The 21,465-nt window shown below is 39.0% G+C and overlaps 1 protein-coding gene across 3 annotated transcripts in view; it reads left to right on the plus strand.

The window, feature by feature from the left end:
* Positions 1 to 21,465, plus strand: part of ACSL1 (acyl-CoA synthetase long chain family member 1) — a 38,390-nt gene that overhangs the window by 10,907 nt on the left and 6,018 nt on the right. For all 3 annotated transcript variants that reach the window (XM_061474222.1, XM_061474214.1, XM_061474231.1), the window contains 14 exons: positions 3,240 to 3,354; positions 3,777 to 3,841; positions 5,111 to 5,212; positions 8,270 to 8,369; positions 8,527 to 8,705; positions 11,444 to 11,476; positions 11,629 to 11,680; positions 12,466 to 12,539; positions 13,530 to 13,607; positions 15,835 to 15,969; positions 17,590 to 17,724; positions 18,436 to 18,531; positions 19,535 to 19,607; positions 20,285 to 20,373. In XM_061474222.1, the coding sequence (XP_061330206.1) occupies positions 3,240 to 3,354; positions 3,777 to 3,841; positions 5,111 to 5,212; positions 8,270 to 8,369; positions 8,527 to 8,705; positions 11,444 to 11,476; positions 11,629 to 11,680; positions 12,466 to 12,539; positions 13,530 to 13,607; positions 15,835 to 15,969; positions 17,590 to 17,724; positions 18,436 to 18,531; positions 19,535 to 19,607; positions 20,285 to 20,373 (1,326 nt within the window). The remainder of the gene's footprint in view (positions 1 to 3,239; positions 3,355 to 3,776; positions 3,842 to 5,110; positions 5,213 to 8,269; positions 8,370 to 8,526; positions 8,706 to 11,443; positions 11,477 to 11,628; positions 11,681 to 12,465; positions 12,540 to 13,529; positions 13,608 to 15,834; positions 15,970 to 17,589; positions 17,725 to 18,435; positions 18,532 to 19,534; positions 19,608 to 20,284; positions 20,374 to 21,465) is intronic.

Below are 21,465 nucleotides of genomic sequence, written 5' to 3' on the forward strand. Positions count from 1 at the left end.
GTAGTATGAGACGTCACTGAACTGCTTAACACATCATTGATCCATATTGTACTAATTAACATCTCTCTGATCAGAGCAATAGAGATATAACAGCATTATTTTTCATTTTCTCTTTAGAAAGTTCATTTTAATAGGAAGACTGAACAGTAGTAAAACTTAAATGAGCACCAGTTGAGTGCGTTAGCATGTCTTGGTGATAAAGAGCTCATGTTTTGAGAACAGGTTAAAATGAGCAAGATCAATCCAGTTTTGTCTATTGACAGTTCAGTTACAGCCTTTAATGTTGTAAACTGTACCAAATTAATCAAATGAGAATGTATGTTTTGAAGAAAGTTTCAAGTGTCTGTTAGAATTAGTACTGCTGTAACAGTAACAAGGGTGTAGTACAGGGCTTGGTATTCAGTTTCTCATTACATTTTGCTTAGAATTTCATTCAGCTTACTCCATTCTCTTAAACATGTGTTAAGATGGATTCTCTTCCATTGAAGAAAAATACCAAATACTGCTCTCAAGTTCTGGCTTAACATTGTTTTTTCTGGCTAAGTAATACAATATTAAAATGTCTTAAGGAGTAAGCAGTGTGGTCCAAAAAAAAGGTATGGCAGGAGGCAGTTAATTTTCTCTGCTGTTTTAATATCTAATCTACTTGTTCATTAGTGGTAACAATTTTGAACTATAAATAGGCTTATGCTTAATTCTTACTTGTGGTATATTTCCTTGGCCCAGCAAAGTTTAAATGACTGGACTAGGGTTTCTAAGTGTTCTGATAATAGATCTTAATAACTTTCTGTGGGAGGAAAATGATCCTATTTACTGCTGCTCCAGGTAACTTCCCATCTCTGGAAAGTTTAGATTTAGTAGGCTGACACCCAGTTACCCATTTTAACAATCACTGAATGAGCATGGAGACCGCACACTTGGTTGAATATTGATACAAAAAGTTACTGAAAGATACACTCTTTTAGAGTAGATGGCACAATTAATAGAGTACAGTCTTTAAAGTATGCATTCTAAGATTACATTTCACTGAAAGAAACCCTCTTGTGTTCAGAGTTCCCAATCTAATCTCTCTTCAGTGGATCTTCTCAGAAGTATAGGTGAAAATCTTTCAGGATCCACTTGAATCCCTTCCGTGTAGGAAGGGAGACAAGATTAATGAAGGGTTACTCTAAATAAAGCCTGACTAGTGCAAGGCAGCATTGCTGAGACTCATGCTGTACTCAGTCATGCACTATATTAAGAATTTCAGTGCTACAGTGATGGTAGAAATAGGGCATTTGTCCTGTGTTTTGCAAGCTTGTGCACCCTTAATGTCTGTAGTTGTAGGCTTATTTGCATCTGTCTGCTTGTGGATTGCTCTTTCCTCTGGTGACTGGTAGCTGCACAACTTTGGCTGTTGAGTGCCTGTGTATGGCTGTCAAATATTAAATATTGCTTTAAAGCCCCAAATACTTCTGTTTGGCTCAATTTCAGCTAAGGCATGAAGGAAGGAATATAAATAAACACTAGGATGTCAGTGTTTTCTAGTAGTAAGTGTCTTCTGCATTTGTCACCTGCTTTTTTTTCTTCCTTTAGCATGGAAGACATGGAGAGAAGTATTCAACTCATGAAAACTTTTAAACCTAATTACATTTTCCTGATACATTACCAGAACTCTAGCTTTCCTTGTCTTTCAGGAATCACTTGATTAGACATGTGCTTGTCTCCATATGAAGTAATCAGCCTTAGCTGTTGCATGCTTATCTAGGGATTGGTATGCTTTAAATTATAATGGCTGGTTTGAAAACTCTAGTTTATACTTCTTGCTGCTCAGAATATGCATGTTGGTGACCTAAGCACCACTTGCTAGTATACTTTCTCTCTCAGGAAAATGAAAATTTGGTCTCTTGCCTCTGGAGGCATGGTGGAGCCAACAGTATATTTTGACATTACTGCTAATCCTAAGCAGCCTGTGTCAACAAGAAGCAAACCCTTGGCTTGAACAAAGGAGTGGCAAGCACTGCATTACACATAGTGTTTTGTGAAAACAAGCTAGACTTGTTTTAGTGTTGTTTTTTCTCTTCTCTCTGCCTCTAATGTACTAGCTCCTTTCTGTGGACACGGGCAATATGACATCTTCTGCAGATGAACCTGTGTTTATCTAGTTTCTATAGGAACAGATGCACTCTGGTTTTCTAGGGTACTTTGAAAACAGGAAAATATACTAATGGCCAGGAAAAGCCTATTGCATATGAACAGGTTTTTGAGGTTGTGGATGAAGAACAACTCTGGCATAGATTTAGCTAGTTCATGATTTGACTTTTGTAAAAGAGCCAGGAGTTGACAGCAGCCACTGATAGAGAATCTTATTCTCTATCTAAACCCTCTGTTTAACCAGCTAGGTTCTTCTGCTAAGAACTCCTTTGCAGGTGTCTGTTACCATAGCAGGACTAATAAAGATGGCCCAATAGTACTTACATAACAGCAATTTGTGAAACATGATTGGTATAAAATGAGATGATTTAATCACTCTAGAAAAGGCTGGTTTTGTATTGACTTCCAATTGTAGCCTGTGTTAAATGCTCACCTGCTGAAAGATGGTGATTTTAATCCTCAAGGTGGTATTGTCTTGACTGCCTCTGACAAGATCAGGAGGAAGCCTTTTTCGTAAGATGGAACTTTAAATTGGATTAAAGGGTTCAGTTTTTATCTGCTATAGAGTATTTCACTTATGAGAACACTTGTTCAGGGTGGTGTTGTCCACCCTTAATCATTTAGGCTTTGAAACCGCAGTTTGAAGTGTGATTATATTTTGTAATCTTAATCAGAAAAGTAGATTAGGATCTCAGCATTAATACTGTATCTAGAGAGTTGAAGCTGGAGTGATTTAGAAAGCTTGATGGGATTAATTGTGATACATACTGCAATAATAGTGTAAAGCATTTCTTAAGAAAAACCCCATAAGGACTGTCAAAGGGTATTCTGTCGCTTATTTGTTCTGTACTGTTATAGGTAGCTGAGGAGGAATAAGATTTTTGCCTGGCAGGTTTTTACTAATGCAGGGAGCAGTCTGACTCTTTAAACAAAGTCCTGGGAAGCCTTGCCAGTCTCTTCACTGAACTAAAAAGAACTGAAGTTCTCCGAAGTTGAATTTGCCAAGGCTCATAACAATTTAATGGATGAGGTGTTTTTATTTCTTCAGGAAATTCCTGTTCATTTATAATAAACAAGTGTCTAACCTTCCTAATTGGTTTCCTTAGGGTGGTGAACATGCTCGAAGGTCCTCTCTTCTTAGCAGCAATGAACTGTTGATTTACTACTACGATGATGTGAGAACAGTTTATGATATCTTCCAAAGGGGTGTGCAAGTATCAAGTAAGTCTTAAGCTAAAGATACCTTTTTTCAACAATGTGTCAAGAACTAAAGGTCTGGGCTCATTTGAAATGCACTTGGGGATAGGGGATGTCTATCTAGCAATATGATAAATGTATTGGATGTAATTTTTCTTGCAGGCAAATATAACTGACCTCTTGTGAAGCAGAGCTGTGTGAATAAAGTCAGTGCTGTGTTCCTTTAGCCTAAACCAACCTTGTCTCTATGCCTCTCCCCAGCTTCCCTTCCTGACACCCCCCACCCCACCATTCCACTCCCTCCAGAAAAGAACCAGCCAACTGGGTTTGTCTCTGAAGGTGTCTGCAAAGAATCTAGAGGCTTACCCCCATGCATGTAGTTAGTGTGATGTCAGGACAGAGGAGTCGGGTTAAGTTTTGAGTAATTTCTGATCATCTTTTTTTAGATAATGGTCCATGTCTAGGTGTTAGAAAACCAAACCAGCCATATGAGTGGATTTCCTACAAAGAGGTAAGTCTCTAATCCAGTGCTAGACCTGCTTTTGCTTGCTGAGACCATTGATACAACATCCAGTAATGTGATATAACAAATCTTAATTATTTATAGATGTTTTAAAGCTGTAGTAGAATATTGCAGGAAGGTTCTAGCTTCAACTACAGTGTCTTGAATAGCATCAGATACTCTTCTCCCTTGCATGTATCTCCTGCACTTAACTTGGTTTGTTAAATTTTTCAGAATTTGTTACCTTGGCAGGTTTTAGCATTTCATTGCTGAATTGTTTAGGACTTGGGGGCTGCCTCTAAAAGGCTGTAGCTTTGAAGTAGTATTCTGGGACTCAGACTGCTACTACTTTAGGTGCTTAATTCTGAAACCTTCATTTTACACTAGGAAAGATCTTATCTGCAGGTGTTCCTTGTGCTTCTTGACAACTTGTCTCCATAGTGCTGAATGATGTTTGTATAGGGTGCTAAAAGATATGCTTCTAACTACTGGCATGCTCCTTAATGATAGCTAAAAATACCTTTATGCAAATCTTTGTTCACAGCTGTGCACTTCTAGGTTGTTCCTGATTTAATCTGTTGTTCAAATTTGCATAAACCTTGCCTGTTACATACTGTTAGGGTCATTAAACACCTTTTGTATGTAGCAGACCTCACTTTTTCCAAGGTGATTTTGCCGGACACTTGCTAGGTGCAACCTGTCTGTATTTGCTGTTTGAATCATGTGACTAACATGGATTCAGGTCATGTGCTATGTGGAAAGAATTTAGAAAATTGCTTTCCCAGGTTTCCTTTATAGACCTAGCTGTGTTTTGCCTCCTTGTTCCCTTCCTTTTTGAAGGGGAAAATGCTATTCCCATAAGCACTGTGAATGAAGCAGAAGGATGGCATATGTGTAGTGCCTTAGGCTGAGCAAAAATATAATCCTAAATCATTCCATGATCACTTGTGTAGTTCCATACAGATGCAACAAAACAGCCTTTTCTGTGTATGAGCCTAACATTTGAACCTACACTTAATACTTTCAAGTCCAACTGGATTAAGTGCCTTTTCTGCTGCATATTGAGTTCAAGTGGTGTATCTACAGTCAGTGCAGTGTAATGGCACTGCAGTGTTTCAGTTATCAAAGTCGCAGAGGACATCCAAAATAGCCTAAAAAACTTCGTCTGCTTCATACCAGTTATTGGCCTTCTTTTTGTTAGACCCAAGATAGAATAATGTTGAGGGGTATAAACTGAGCTTGCTCTCAATATTTTTGTTTGCTTTTTTGCCTCTACAGGCTTTAGACAGAGCTGAGTGTGTGGGCTCTGCGTTACTCCACCGAGGCTTCAAACCATCTCACGTTCAATACATAGGAATCTTTTCACAAAACAGACCTGAGGTAACTTGACAGTGTGTGTATTGGTAGTATAGCTGTTATTGAAGTGTGCCACTCCTCTATCTGTTGCTTTTTGGCAGTGTGCTGAACTTCCCTATTAGGAGTCCATGTGGTGTTGGACAAGCCTATAAAGGCTGACACTGTAGAACCACAAGCCATAAACTTTGTCTTTAGCTAACAAAACCAGCTAGCTGACACAATTATTAGAGTCCTGGTGTTCTGCTCCCAAAGCTGAATGCAGAATGTTGGATAGCAGGAAGAGAATTGGGGAATCCAGAAGAACTGAACTCATTCTCCTCTTTCCAGTTTATAGAGGAAACCTGTTTAATGGGAAGCTAATGTTGTACTTAGAGAATGTAATCACCATTTGTTGTCTCTTAAAAAGTGACACTGGAGTGCAAGGTAATTGAAAGTGGTTGGAAGTAATAAGGTTGTGTTAAAATGTTTCAAATCACTTAGTGATTAAATATTTGGACAAATAATAGGGGAATTTGGACAAATATAGGAGATATTAAATATTTGGACAAATAAAGACCCTGGGCACAAAGATTCTGGGAGGCAGAGCTGCTTAAGAAGGCAAAATTGGAAGTTAATTGCAGTTTAATAAAGGGGCATAAATACTAAAGAGAGACATAATCAAAGAAGACCTGATAAAGCAAAATGATGTTACAAACCTGAGACAACTTTGGGATATTTAGATTGATTAGCTGGTGTCTATCCATTTTAACCCAGAAGTGGTTCTAGATTACTGTTTCTAAAAATATTATGGAATATTCTGTAAATATTTGTTCTCTGGAGTTGTTTATTAAACATAGGTTAGAGAAACTCAGTCCTATTAGATAATTTATGTGCTTAGTGGCCTGAGCTGGTACTTGCTGTGTTGGCTAATACAAACCTGTACTGAGAGGGGACTGTTTCTTAAGTTTTGTCAGAATTATGCTGTCACTCTTGATTAAATGCTCCCAGCTGGATGCCATTATACAGAGCCATCTACAGTGTTGACAGCATTAGGAATTGTATCAGTGTCTTGGTCGTGCTGGAAAACAGCTTGCTGCTGGGTGTCTTCTGATTTCAAGTTTGCCATTGAGCCTTCCCTCCTGTCATTAAAATGCAAGTTATGTGATAAGTGACCTTGACCCCCTTCCTCCTCTTCCAACCTACAACACGAACTCCCCTAACTCTAGCCTTGTATGGATGAAGTAAACACAGTTTCAAGACTCTTAAATTTGCAGTTGTTTGCTTGGGTTTTCCTGCTGGAATTCTGGTTCTAACAGCTACTTTTTTTTTTTCCTGTAATAAAGGCTGGGATATCTTCAACTAGGAAGCTGTTAAATGACATGGTGTGACTGATTTTTCAGTCTCCTGAAAAAAGTAGCATTATGAACTGGAAGTGAAAAAGGGAGCTGTGGGAGTGTTTTACCAGTTTGAACTGTTTCTCTGTAGACATCTGTGTGCAAAGTCTTTGGCTGCAAGGCCAGTGGATTTTCTGAAAGAGAGCACAGTAGTGTGATCTGCTCTTGGATCACAGAGACAAAATGTGCTTGAGTTGCATTGCTCCAGCAGGCTTTGGGTTGGGTCAGGAATGAGCTGGAAAGACTTGTTTAAAGCAGCAATTTTAAATCTGGGGTTTTCCCTGCTGAAAACTACTGAATGGGTGTTGTAACATCCCCAGTATAATTGCTAATCCAGACATGAGATTGAGATTATTTTTTTTGTGTGAAATGATTCACATTTGTCAGTTCATGGAACAGCTGCTGGGGAAGCCCCCTAATGGGGAAAATCCTAGTATGTTACTTGCTTAAATGTTCACTAAAAAAACCAAACTTGGATTTATAAATAAAAATATTACTTTCTCTGAGTAACTGGAGAACAGATGATCACAACAGAAAGTTGTGTTTTGGACTGAGAGAACGGGAAAGGGAAATAATACAAGGGTCCCTTAAAAGAAGGTCAGAGCCATGTCAGAAAACAAATTGAAACTTCTAGGCTGTTGTCTGTATTCAATACTAGATGCTTGCTTGGACTTTGAGAGAGACCTCAAATGTTAAGGTTTGATACTTGTATTGAACTATTCTTAAATTTAGGAGGAAAAATGAAAGAAAAATATATTGATAGTCCAGAAAATGAAGATGCTGGCTGTTGTATTGAGCATGATGGTGTGCAAAAGTTGTTGAAGGCTGCAACAAGAAGCTTTTATCACTGTGCAGCTTCTTAAATCCAACAAAGTAGACTCCCACCCTATTAAGATACCTACTTCAGGCTGCTGAACAGCAATACAGCAGCCCCCTTGTTACAGGTACAGGTAGGGTATTCAGTGGACCCTTTTATGGCTAGTATAGATGTGCCTGCTTAGACTTACCAGTATTCTTAATGTCTACATTGAAGTCTAGTTACTTGTTAGCTGGCCTTGAAGTAGTCTTATTAAGAAGTCTTTTTGGACAAGGTGTACAACTTGCCTATCACAGAAATTTTTTCATAAAAATCCCCTGCATTTAAAGTGGTCTTAATAAGTAGAGAACTTAAGTCAGGAAACTTGCCCCTAATAAACAGTTTGTAAAACTGGCATTTAGCAATTTTGTCAACATAGATGCTGTATTAGATATTACATATTACATGGAAGAAGCAGCTGAGTGATGTTTTAAAGTTGTCATCATAGGGGAGTGAGCTACTATCAGAAAAAATAATTGCATGATTGTCTTGCTTTGACAGTATTTTGGGTGAAATCAGGCTTGCTGTAAAGCATTGTCAGCTTGCAACACACTGTAAGTCTACAGTATCCATTATGTTTATTGAGCACTGCACTTGTTAGCAGGCAGATCTCTTGGGGCAGAGTTGAATTTTATTGAATTGGATTCTTTCCCATAGCTCATTTATTTTTAACTCCACAAATAAAAAAAATCTTAGTAGGTCTTCAAAGTAAACAAATTATGCAAACTGCCACTTGTCCAAATGAGCTCTGTCCTGCTGGCTTTCTTGATAGAATCCAAATGACTCTTTCTTGGAGGTCTGTTATGATAAGCAAACACATAATGACTTGCATCTCTTTTTTTTTTCCTGCAGTGGGTTATCATTGAGCAGGGATGCTATGCATACTCCATGGTGGTGGTGCCACTCTATGATACACTGGGAACTGAAGCTATAACGTACATTGTGAACAAAGGTAGGACATTTTTAGTACTTCAGCAAGTGAATGTTTGATTGCAGAACTGAGGGCAGAACTGTAGCCTTCTTCAGAGAAGTCTTCCATTACGTGTTCTGAAGTATGTATGGATCTAGCCTAAAATTGCCATTCTGACAATGTCATTCTCTTTCATCAGCTGACTTGTCATTGGTTTTCTGTGACAAACCTGACAAGGCCAAACTTCTGCTAACCAGTGTGGAAAAGGGCGAAGCTCCAATACTCAACACTATTGTTATTATGGAGTCTTTTGGCATGGATCTTGTGGAACGTGGCAAAAAGTGTGGGGTGGAAGTCTTCAGCATGAGAGAAATAGAGGTAAGCATGGCTAACCTACATTACTGCTTTCCTCCCATTTACTTGTGGAGGAAGATGACTGTTGAACAGATTTTTAGGACTGTGAACAGAATGTTGTGGATTAGTTTCAAAATACTCAACTATCTCTTGGATTGAAGTTTAGACAAAAATATAAGAAAGAAAGCAGTTTGCTAATAGTATTTGATAATGCTCAAAATGTAAAAGTGTATATGCCAAGACCGTAGAATGACAGCTTGTTAACATAGTCCAGACTGAACATTTGATCTGAGTGTTCAGGCTTGCCCATGATACATGATAATTATAAACTGTGACTAATACTTCAGAAATACTATTTCAAAAAAGAGCCTGTGTAGGTTTTGGTCTTGTGAAAAATGGTAGTTTCCCCTGTATAGTGATTTCCCAAAAAGTTTTATGGGTAGGAGGAAAATGGCAGTGAACTGTTCCAGGGGAAGTTTATGGTAACGTAGGGGTATGAAACTGCCAGGTTCGGGAAGTAGAAACCATTTTGCTTAGCCACCTAATGTTTAAGTCTTGGTTTTGCTTGCAATTAGTTTGTCTGCATAAACATCTTATGCAAGTTTATTTCATAACTTCACTTGTTATTTGGAGAACTCTGTCCCATGATCAACATGCATAAAGTATATCTTTACTGTGAGACTGTGAAATGGGGCTTAACCTAGTTCTAGCTAGGACTTCTGAGGAAGGCTTGGTTCACTAGGACTTGAATATCTCAAAGTAAGTGAGCTTGTCTTGTGCAGGTGTCAGGAACTGTGTGAAATACCTCATTTCACTGAACTAATTTCCACAGCAAGTCTTAACTGCTGTGTTAACAGGGCCACCTTCTGGTAAAGGTAAAAAATGCTAGCATGTCTTTGAAAGAGGTAACTCACAGCTAGCTAGCCCCAGCAAAATCAGGTTGAAATGGGGCTAAAAACATTATGTGGATTAAGTGACTTTATAGCTCATTGGCAAAAGGGTTGGGTTAAGCTTAGAAAAAGATTGGCCCAACTGCAAGTTGGTACATGAAAATTGGCTTCTTTCCTTGATTTAACTCCAGTTTTTTGCAAAGGAAGGTGCTTTTCACTTGATCTTCCAATTACAGAAAAACAAAACTGGGGATGAATGTTAGCTTGAAGTTAGAAATTTAGATGCTTAAGTAGTGACTACCAGTAGTACTTTGTAGCTCTTACTTCACAAAAATGCTTGATGTTTGGATTAATGCAGTAATAGATGCTCCAAGAGCCTCTTGTCTAAATCTTGTCTAAAGTTAGGCAAACTTAAACATTTCTAATAGTGTTTCTGTGAGCAGGAATAAGTTTTTTCTCATGCTTCTTCTTTTTCCCTTTTTTTTTAAGGGGTAGAGGCTTTTAATGTCTCCCAAAAGACAACCATGAACTGTTTAGAAGCTTAGATTAGAATAGAAGGATTATTTCTAGCTTTACTTGTTTTCTGGATCTCTGGATTAAGCTTATTGCTCAGCTGTGCTTTATAGGTTATGTGACCTGTTCCTCTATCTCCCAGATGCCATAAGCTTGATTTCTGATGCATAATATCTGTATGTATGCTGTGGTTACTTAGAGCTGAGTAGCTGTGAATAAATGGCTTCTCAATAGGAAAAGTTCTGATCTAGGAGATCAAAAGAAGTGTGTGGAGATTTTAGCTGTATATTCAGTAAATACCAGTTCTTGCTCAAAACAGGCTGTAGGGAAGTATTGAGGCTCTGGTGGTACTGGAAATACAGATGCTGTTTTGAGCATTGTCATAGTGGCAAATTTTTCTATAAAGGTACTGTTTCAAAAGTACAAACTTACAAGTATGGGAATGTTAACTTTTCCCAGACATAGCTTATTTCTTAAGGTTACCCAAGTAGGTACTTCATAGTAAAAGAAATCTAGGGCTAGTAAAGGAATGCATAGTACTATTGTGTACTTAAAATGTAAAAGCAATGGTGAAGTTGATATGTCTGCCCTCAAAGGGTGTTTCCAAAGCTATACTTTAAAAAACTCCATTTTAATTTGCCTAAATCCTTAAGGTTGTATTGTTTCTACTCTTAAATAAGCATGACAGTAATAATTCTTGACTTAAACCTTTGAAGGTCACAGATACCAGAATATTGGCATTCAGATATTCCCTCTTAATGGTATCAGTTCCTTTTTGCCTAAAGAACTATGACATTACTAAGTCAGACTGGAATGGGGAGGGAAGAGGGAAGGTGGAGAGGGAAGGAGGAGAGAATCTTGTGTTGTCTTATGTATAAAAGGAATACAAACCACTTGTGGTAATCATGGGGAAAACCAGTCTTCCTTTTCACAAGCAGTGATGCTGGTGTGAGATGCTTATTGAAATTAATCTTGCTTCATCTACTTAGCAGTTGTTAGTGGCACATGTCTTCTGCATGATGTATAGGATTGATTGCCTGTTGTAGCTTGTCACAACACTGCTTAACCTTGAGCTCCTGTAGAGAGTTAAACTTTTGGTTTAGTAGCTGGAAAAAAAAAATGAATTTGAGATTAGTTATCGCTTTTGTATTTGTAGAACATGACAGTTATTCTATATATCTTTAAAATGTCCTTAAAGCCTTTGTTACTCTTTGGAAGTTAAAATGTCTTAATAGACAGTCTAGGTAACAAAGTATTATGGTGTTTGGTAATATTAGTCTGGTAAATTTAAAGTAAAAGTTACATGCTTATATCTAAGCTGTCTGTATCCCCTTTTTCCCCTTTCTCTCCTTTCTGTAGGAGCTGGGAAGAACACACAGGCAAAAACCTATAGTAAGTATGAAATTAGTGTAAGTGACAATCTGAAAGCTAGACAGCAAGCAGATCTCCGATCGCTTATAAGTAACACTAATATTTCAGTGTTTTGTCCAGGAAAATCTTTCCTTGCCATCTTAACCATAGTAATATTTTCTTAACTCTCATAGCCTCCAAAGCCAGAAGATCTAGCAGTCATCTGTTTCACCAGTGGAACAACAGGTACACCTCATTACATTATGCAGAATTTATTATCCTGTATGTGCAAAATCAATTCAGAAGCCCTCCTACTTTTTTTCAAGACTCCCCTACTGCTGCGTCTTTTTGGCAAGTAGTAGCTGGGGAAGTTTTATGGTAAGGCTTGCTTTGATTTTTTCCTATTGATCAATACAGAGTTTTATAATATTAATGTTATATTATATTAGATCTTAATTTTTTTGGCATAAGAACTGGATGTGTATTTCCATTGTAAGTGCTCTCCTTCATACTTCAATTCTTCTATAGTCCTTTTTCTTTTTGTACTGTACAAGCAGAATTTGTTCCTTAGCTCTAAGCAACTTCGCGTAAGACCAAAACAGACTATCTAGATGTCTATCCTGGCTGAAACCAGGGCAGTGTCACACACTTGACATTTATGAGTTAATACCAAAGACTGGCAGGGAGCAAAAGGGAAGAAAAGCTACATTTTTACAGCAGATGTGAGACTAGAAATTGGTCTGGGTTTGATAGCTGTATCTTCACAGAAATCTTGGATTTTGAACAAGAGAAGCACAACAATTTAAGGATTTTATTTCCTTATGGAATTTGAGGTGCTTAGTGCAACCTTAACTGTTACTAGCTATTCTTGAAAGTATTAGCAAGTTCTCTGCCTTTGTTAAATCAATATTGAAGGAAAGATTTTAATATCAAAGAAGGGACTGATTCACACACTCTTAATTTTACCTCTGCTTGGTAACCTAAAGGATCTAAAAATTTGACTGTTGTGTCCTGATGTGCTTCTTCCTTAGGAAACCCCAAAGGAGCTATGATCACTCATCAAAACATAGTCAGCAATGCTTCAGCTTTTCTGAAAACTACAGAGGTAAACCACAAAGTTTAACATTGTGGATGGGAAGAATTTCATGAGTAAAACCAACATTGAAACCTTGTTAACTTTGGTCTTTTTAGTAAAATTCAAGTGGAAATGTATCTTGACAGCACTCTGCCCATGCTAGGTCAGAAGTTGAATGTTTGCTGGTTTCTTCTGTCAGCATCAAGAACTTGACAAATTTACAATTTGCTCTGATCCAGGCAAAATGTTAAAGATCCTGATGTGGATCTGCACTACGTTCTGCCATGGGCTTATACTGTCTGTAAATAGTGAAAGCTCTGTATCAGAGGGTTTGTGTAGGGGCTAAACTTTTCCACTAAGAATGGAAGAAGCTATAATGTATTTTACCCCCAACCCCAAAAATGCTTAAAGCCCTTGCACAAATGAGCAAGCAAAATAACTGTATTTTTACTTGATACAGTGTTAACTTTTAGTTTACAGTAGACTACTAAAGTTCATTTGCAGGGTAGCTAAGATGGTTCTAATGCATACAGATGTAATTAAAAGTACAACTGCACTTATTCTAAATACAGTACATATAGAATTGTCTTTAAATTAAGCAACTGGTCTCACAATTAGATCATGTAAGGCACTTTTGATATCAACCCTATGCTAAATTGGATTAGCAAGGTGACTTAAGATGGCAGTGTGTATTTTTTTACTACTTCAATCTTTCTGTCCCCATCTCCCCCCACAATGTATATAACTTCCTGTAGTTTCTATCAGAATTTGTTTCTAGTTATAATATGAATGGTAAATTTGGTTCTGTATTCAACTCTAAAAGAGTACCGTTTCTGCAGTGTTTACTCATGCTACAAGTTATTCCTGTAGTATTTTGATGAAAGAAAAACAATACAGCTTTATTACAAACAAAACTTGAAGCAGGGGTTGTCCTTTAGACACTAGGTTTCATTGTTGTGTTTAACTTGAGCAAAATAGAGAATCAATGAGAATGAAACTTAATTTTACTAACACTTTCAGAAAACATTTCTACCTTCGCATGATGATGTTCTGATATCATTCCTGCCCTTGGCTCATATGTTTGAGAGAATTGTTGAGGTAAGCATTTGTTTGTCATTCTGAACTATCGAAAAGCTTACTTTACTTACAGAATGCATGTATCTTGAATCAGTGTTACACACTATTCCTTTTTGACTCCTGCTCATGTGTATGAAAGCTTGAGGTAAGGTTCAGGAAAGCAGTATTGTAAACAATATCCAGTAAGTACCAGACAATTAGCTTTCATGCTGAAACATAATCATCAACCCTAGAGCTAGGATTAATGAACTGGCTTACTAAAACATGAGACAGTTTCAAAAAAATCCCTCTAATATAGTCAGTGCACTATTAAAAATCCATGCATTTTTAGTCTACAGACACCACAAATTTTTATTTATAATGTGGCATCCTGGTTGCTTACACAGAACTAATTTTATATTGGTTAAACTTACCATTGCTTCAAGAAATAATAAAGAGGAAGGGATTTGGTTTTAGTGGAGTTCTCTTCTAGGAGATGAAAATTACCTGTGATGCTATTTAATGACAGACTTTGAAACTCTCTTGGATAGCTCGTTTTACCATATAGCAAAACCTGGGGCTTAATTTCTGAGAATGATGGAGCTCAGGTTGTCTTAATACGGGCAGTCTTAAGGATCTCTGAGCCCATAGTTAGGTGGCATGCATTAGTGAAAAGATGTAATTTCCTTCTGATATACAGTAGAGGCACAGGTATTTAATTACTGTACCTACTGAAGTTGAATTAAGATCTCTCCCTTAGGTGAGACTGCAAGTATGTATATTGAAGGTAGTTGTGCCCCAGTTTATGTAGTGAAATAAATAGCCTCTGTGCAAGCGTGAAAAGGTACCTGGACCCAGAAATTGTCCTGTGATTTCAGTTAGGAAACCTGAGCTTTCTACAGAGTGTGTACATATGCACATGTAAAAGTGTTTAAGTTATGAAGATTGGGAATAGAGTGTAACTGAGGAGTACAGGTGCCCTTAGGCTTTTGGCCTTTTTCTGTTGGTAACCTGGATACCAGTTATGCTTCAGTGTCCATTTTACTGATGCCTGCCTTGCACCAGAAGGTACAAGCTGTAGGTAACAGCTTGATCCGCTCTTGATCATGTGGTAGAAATAGGATGTGAACCTGTGTTCTAAAGGATAAAATGAGAAGAAAGTGTTTAGATCTCAGTATTCCTCTGCTGTTTGCGGTCTTTACAAAGTAGGTGATTGCAAGCAAGAACACTTTTGGTAGAAAGGAGAAAAGATTTGTTACTGTTTGGGGTAGGTATGAACACAGGCTCTGTGAGAAGCAATCTTTAGAGTTCTACCCCAGTCATAAACCTGATGTTAGCAGATTTTTGGCTTCCTTAGAAAGCTAGGAAGCCTTGATAGGAGAAATGCACTTGCTTCTCAGTCCATTTGGACTGATGCAGTTGCTGTTTTTTAGCAGATCGTGGCAAAGTGTGGGTGAAGGCCAAAACTGATACTCTGTCTTGTGCAGAAAAGATGAGGATGGATGGTAGGGAATGAAGGATGTGTACAAAATAAAAACAGGTATAGATATACACAAGAGGAACAGAGGTTTTGTTTAACAGAATAAATGAAACCCAAACAAAATAGAGATGGGGGTGTATAGGTGAGGGGGTGGAGCTTCTAGACTTGTAACAGACTATAGAACACAGCAGGATTAAGTCTGCCTTTCTTGGTGTAGGTCTGAAGGGATGCAGAAATAAGCAATGGTCTGCTAGACTCTTCTAAATAGCATCTTGATCTCCTAACAACAAATCCTCTGCTTGCATCAGTTCTATGAAATGAGAAGGAAAACCAGAATGCAAGTGAATGGAAATCAAGTAGCATAAGGCAAAAATCCCTGCTGGATCAGTAAATAGCATGTGCTGATTTCAAATGCAGAAATGCAGTTTCCTAGTACATAGCAGGGAACAAACAGGTCTAGTATTTTTAAATAAGCTTGTTAAAGAGGAGTTCTGCTTTTTGATCTTTTGCTACCTCTGAGTCACTGGCATTGCCTTATTTGGCCAACTGCCCCTTTTAGATAGGGGCTTTTATGCTGTATATTATTCTGTCAAAGTCTTTAGCCTGTGTACACCAGGCATGCTGTGGTCTTTCTAGTCCCATCCCATAATGTCAGAATGCTGCAGAACTAGCCCAGAAGCTTGAGAGGACTTAAGGTGGATCCCATGAAGTCTGCCCTGCATAGGTGGTGTATAATGTGTTCCAGCTTCATATATCTTGTGTCTTCAATGTTTACTTTTTTTCTAACAGTGTGTGATTCTGTGCCATGGAGCTCGGATAGGATTCTTTCAGGGGGATATCAGACTACTTATGGATGACCTGAAAACACTGCAGCCAACTGTATTTCCTGTAGTACCAAGGCTGTTGAACAGAATGTTTGATAAGGTAAGTCTATAGGCATGAGTCTAAACCTGTGCAGGGCTTTAAGAGACTTCATGAAGTGTGTGCTGCCAGGGTAGGAGTAACTGTGCTCTGGAATGTTAAATCTGTCTGCTAACCAATTTGTGTATCTGCTTCTAAAAGAGGGCTGAAAGTACTGGGAGTACCGTAATACCGGTTGTATTAAAATATTTCTGTGCAGTAAATACTAGTGTTAAAGAGTCTGACTAGGGGACTTGGTTACCTCTAGCTTGATTAATGATGTACTGTTTTGCTCAGAGCAAGTTATTTAAGTCTACTCTAGTACATGACCATGAGGCTTAGCATCTGCATGCCATGCTTTTAGCATCTGACTCATGGAGTGGAATTTGCACACCAAGGTCAGGTGTTTGCCTCTTTGCATAGACGCATACAAGTTTCTTACACAGCAGCCACTGTGTTCCAGCAGGGAGATCTATAAACCAGCCAGTCAGCAGTGCTGGGGACAGGGTGTGTCAGCAGCTCTGCTCTCTCTGGTGGTTGCTGTTTGGCTGCTCAGGGTCACCTGAGGTGGGAATTCAGAAGCAAGTTTTTTCCTGGACTTCATATTTTAAAGTCATCCTTTTGTATATGGGTGACTGACTATTCTTAGGGTACAGTCAGAGCAGTTGAAGGATACAACAAGAAGCCCAGTGACTGCTAAAGAAATTGCAGAGCTTGTCTATGCTGTCTTAGCCAGGAAAGTGTTCTAATCCTGAGACTGGAGGAACAGCAAGTAATACAAGGTTATGTTTGGCCACAGGAACAAATAGTGCAACTCTGATCCATTTGGAGGGGAGGAAATCCTGAGACCAGCCTGTAGTGCTTAAAATGTAGGCACTCATTCTGCTCACGCATTCTTGTACTGGAATTTTAGAAGTAGAGCCAAAGCTTGGGACACACTTCTTTCATGATGTCCTCTTGCTTGTTAACTCTGGTGCCCTGAGGCTTTCACACTTGTATGGCACTGTTTCAACTTCACCCAGCCTTGCAGTAACATAGCAGGTGAAGTCAACAAGTGGGAAATTGGCGTTGTAGGGGGTGCCATAATGCTGAAGAGCTGCTGGGTCTTTCTCTTTCCAAGTAAATATACAATCTGTGGCCTGTTGAATCTGCTTTTTGACTTCCTGAGAACAACTAGAAGGAGCCTTTGAAAAGTGATCTAGAAGGTGAGTTTGTATGTGCGAGACAGACCTCTCTGGTATCTCTGAAGGGACCTGTATTTCTTAAGAAACCCTTCTTACTTTAAGCATTATGGTGGTGTGCTTTTTAGAATATGCTGAGGATTATAATCAATTTGAATTTTAATCATCGTGGAATAGAAAAGGCAAACATCTGTTTCATTCATTTAAATGAAGAAACTATATACTGAAACAGCATCACAGTTTGATGGGACACAAGAATTGGTTAAGTACTAACTGGTGAGCATCTCTGAACTGAGGTAGAGGCAAAGATAAAGATCCGCAAGTATTTCTTACTGGAATTAAGATTACCTCCCAATAAAGGTTGTTTAATTGGTTTTCATTGTTAAGAGTCTCTAAGCATGCTTCTGTAAGAAAATGGGAATGCTAGTTTGTGAGGCTTCTAACCACAGATCTTTCTTTATAGATTTTTGGACAGGCAGATACAACAATAAAGAGGTGGATGCTGGATTTTGCTTCCAAGAGGAAAGAAGCAGAACTCAAAAGTGGTATAGTTAGAAATAACAGTTTCTGGGACAAAGTCATCTTCCGCAAAATACAGGTACACTTGAAAGCCTCTGAATTTAAGTTTCTAGATGTTGAGTTGCATATGAATAGTTACAGTGTGGTGTGACTTTCATCATTAACTGGCTACTCCAAAGCTGGTTTGTTTTATTTCCAACTTTGCTTTTTCAACCCCCTTAGTTCTAATAGTATCAGCTAACTGTGAGATACTCTAAAACAGTCTGGTGCTTCTCTCTCTTACCACTTTGGGAGCAATTGCTGTCCTTCTGAAGGAGGAATGCTAAATGTGACAGGGCCACCTGTAGCCCCTACTGCCTCCTCACTGTTGGTCACTAGTAAGTTACACCTGCTATTATATCTGGCACTCACTTGCTATGGCCTTAACTCTGGTTGTACAACATGCCCTGTGGCTGCTTTTTATAGCATTCAGTATGTATAGAAGCTGATACAAGGCAGTTAAAAATAAAGCTGTTGATGTAAGGCCGCAGCTTAAGCTGTTCAGGCTTTTGACAGCCTGCACTGCAGTGATACCATAAGCATAGTCTTTGTAGGTACTGTATGTCTGAGATGCCATTTATGCAGTCAAAAACACTGCAAGAAAGACAGCTTGCAATACGGGACTAAACTTTAATCTGTTAACACTTGTGGGTAGCACTGTAGGTGAATACTGGGTGAGGGTGGGAAGGAAAAAGACTCTGGAAATCTCTAAAATGCTTTTGGTGTCCACAGTCTCTTGTATCTGTTGTAGGCAAGTTTGGGAGGAAGAGTAAAGCTGATGATTACAGGAGCAGCACCTGTATCTGCAAGTGTATTGACCTTCCTGAGAACAGCTCTTGGCTGTCAGGTGAGTTTCCTGGCCATAATCTTAAACCGTAAGTATTTTAATACCCAATTCCAGCTATGATGATAGAACATTTCAAGTAGTCTGATCATATGGATAACTCTTTCTGGCATTCTTGTTGGAGACTATGCAAGTATGTACTCCTTTCCAGAGTTTCTCTGTCCCCTGAGATTTATGCATTCATCCTAAAGTCTTTATTACAGTTTAGCTGACATAACCAACTAAACTGTATTAAGGGGAAGACTGGCGGGGGGGGGGGGGGCGGGGAGGGCTGCTATAAGCAATAATTCATTTTCTTGGATTAAATTCCTGGGGTTTGCCTCACAGAAGCATTTGTAACTACTGTAGAGAATTGAATCAATATGATGATACTGTAGTCTTCCTGCTTTGAAGATGAACTGGGGAGAATCAGACTGTACACATTGCATCTGTCTTTAGAACCTCCTCAAAATATATGCTTTTTGAGCTAAAATCTGCTTAACAGTGGCACAGGATGGAACAAATATGTTGAAACAAATTTAAAGAATTAAAAGCGCTCTAAAATGAGGCTTCTGTGGCTTGAAGTTAATCAGTAGTGTGCAGGTGTAGCAATGCATTCTGCACAGAAAAGGGAAGTCTGTCTTCTGTTTAATTGCAGAGCTGTGATGGCCATAGGGATTCTGTTCCTGGCTGTCTTGGACAAACCGGTTGTTAAATGATGTGAATGAAGTCATTGTTAGTACTGTTAGTCTTTGTTTCTTCCTCTTGCTCCCTCTGTTTTCTGTTTTCATCTCTACAAGTGTCATATAGCGTGTGAAACTTTTGAGTAACTATTAGAACTGAATGTGGAATATTAGCACTTAAAGATTGTGCACTGTGATAAAACTCTAATAGCTATTTCTTTCTAGAAAATGCTGGGGGTTTTGCTGAACTCAAATTTAAATTCAGGAAAAAGCAAAATACTAATTTCACTTTAATAAACTGCATGTTGAAAAGTAAATCTTAATGTTTTGGTTTCACATCCTAGTTCTATGAAGGTTATGGGCAGACTGAATGCACAGCTGGATGCTCACTGTCACTGCCTGGTGACTGGACAGCAGGTATGGTGTTCGACAGTCTGCCTGTCTATTAAATTTCAGGATGCTGTTAAAGGTCCCTGATGGCATTAGTCTTCAGCTTAAAGCTCTCATAAAACATAAGATTCTATTTTTCTTCAAGTGAAGTAAAATAATTTTGATGGGATCCCTTCAAGTTTCTACCCCTAAAGAACTAGGAAGGTTCAGTAATCCAAACTTTTAGTAGGCTTTGTTCTTTTAAGTTGAAGTGGATTTAGGAGATGGGAGGTCAGTATCAACCCTTGTCATTTTTACAGAACAGGAATCTACTGTGTATAAACACATTGCTGGAAATTTAAATGGCATTTTTTGGTGTTGGAACAAATAGTCTGCATTTGTCAGCTGCTACATTTCTAGCGCCCTACCTGAAATAAGACTGATAACTGAAACTATAGTGGGCCTTACACTACTTGTGTTCATAGAGTGAGGATCCCCATTATAAGAAAAAGAAATCCTGAGTACATGGTGCAACTTGTAACATTCTAGGGATATCTGAGAATCTGATTTTTCAGTTCCAGCAAAATTAAGCTATTACTGTACTGGTATTGGTGTCGTATATTATCAGAAATCAGTTTTCCATCTTTTTTACTTTAGCATGTAACCAGCTTCTTGTTTTAAGAACCTGACTTGAAAAGCAGTTCTAATGTTACTTTGCCTAATAGGTCATGTTGGAGCGCCCATGCCATGCAGCATCATCAAGCTTGTTGATGTACAAGAAATGAACTACTTGGCTGCCAAAGGAGAGGGTGAGGTAAGCAATTTCGGCAGGTCACTATAAGCCTCTTATGAAACCTTGGAAAATGTTTTTTTTTCTTCATGAAATAACAGCTCACTGTCTGAGCTTAGTACAAGTGCTAAACAAGGCTTGCTACCTAAAATCAAAAATGCCTGCATGCAATGTCAGCTAACAATTCACAGAAGCAAAGTAGGAATCGTGTATTGCAAGAAAAAGCTGCTTACTGTGGGGTAACAGATTACTATGTATTTATGACTGTATGGCTAACATGCCATCTTCCAGCTGTGGGAGAGCTGCGAAGCTACCTATCTCATACTGCATTTATCCTCCAGTAAAATGCTAGGGATCCTCCTCCTCTTCCCCTGTCCTACGTCAGCAGTAGCAGTCATTTTTCTCCTTCTTGGTAGCTGGTGCAGTGCTGTGTTTTGACTTCCAGCCTGGGAACAGTGCTGGTGATACCGATGTTTTCGGTTGTTGCTAAGTGATGTTTACCCTGACCAAGGACTTTGTGAGGCTCATGCTCTGCCAGGGAGGAGGGGAAGCCGTGAGGAAGCAGAGATGGGGCGCCTGACCCAGGCTAGCCAAGGAGGTATTCCATAACACAGCATGTCATGCCTGGGGTGGGGGCTAACTGGGAGTTACCCAGAAGGACACGGGCTTCCGGGTGGGACTCGTTTCTTAGCTGGTGGTATTGTATTCTCTTCCTTTGTTATTTTCCCTTATCATTGTTGTCGTTGGTGGTAGCGGTGGTGATTTGTGTTGTACATTGGTTGCTGGACTGTTCTTGTCTCAACCCGTAGGAGTTGCACTCTTTCGATCCTCCTCCCCATTCCTCTGGGAGTGGGGAGGGGGAGAGCCCCGGGGGGGAGGGGGGAGCCTCAATTGCTCTCAGCCTGGCAGCACTCACTGGGAGTGAGTGAACAAGCTGTCTGGTTAGGGTTTAAACCATGACATCCCCCCACCCCAGCCAAGTGCTAGCAAACATGCTGATGTATGTAGCTTGTTACCTAGCTTGAGATGTGAGATGAGGAACTCTAAAGTGGCTGGAACACCATTAGGAGAAACGGAGCTAAAATGTCATGAAGGCTGCTAATGACTTGTGACAAC

The sequence above is a fragment of the Pezoporus flaviventris genome, unplaced genomic scaffold, assembly GCF_033815535.1.
Source record: "Pezoporus flaviventris isolate CSIRO_AGI_PZ_B2104156 unplaced genomic scaffold, CSIRO_AGI_Pfla_v1 ptg000002l, whole genome shotgun sequence".
NCBI lineage: Eukaryota > Metazoa > Chordata > Aves > Psittaciformes > Psittacidae > Pezoporus > Pezoporus flaviventris.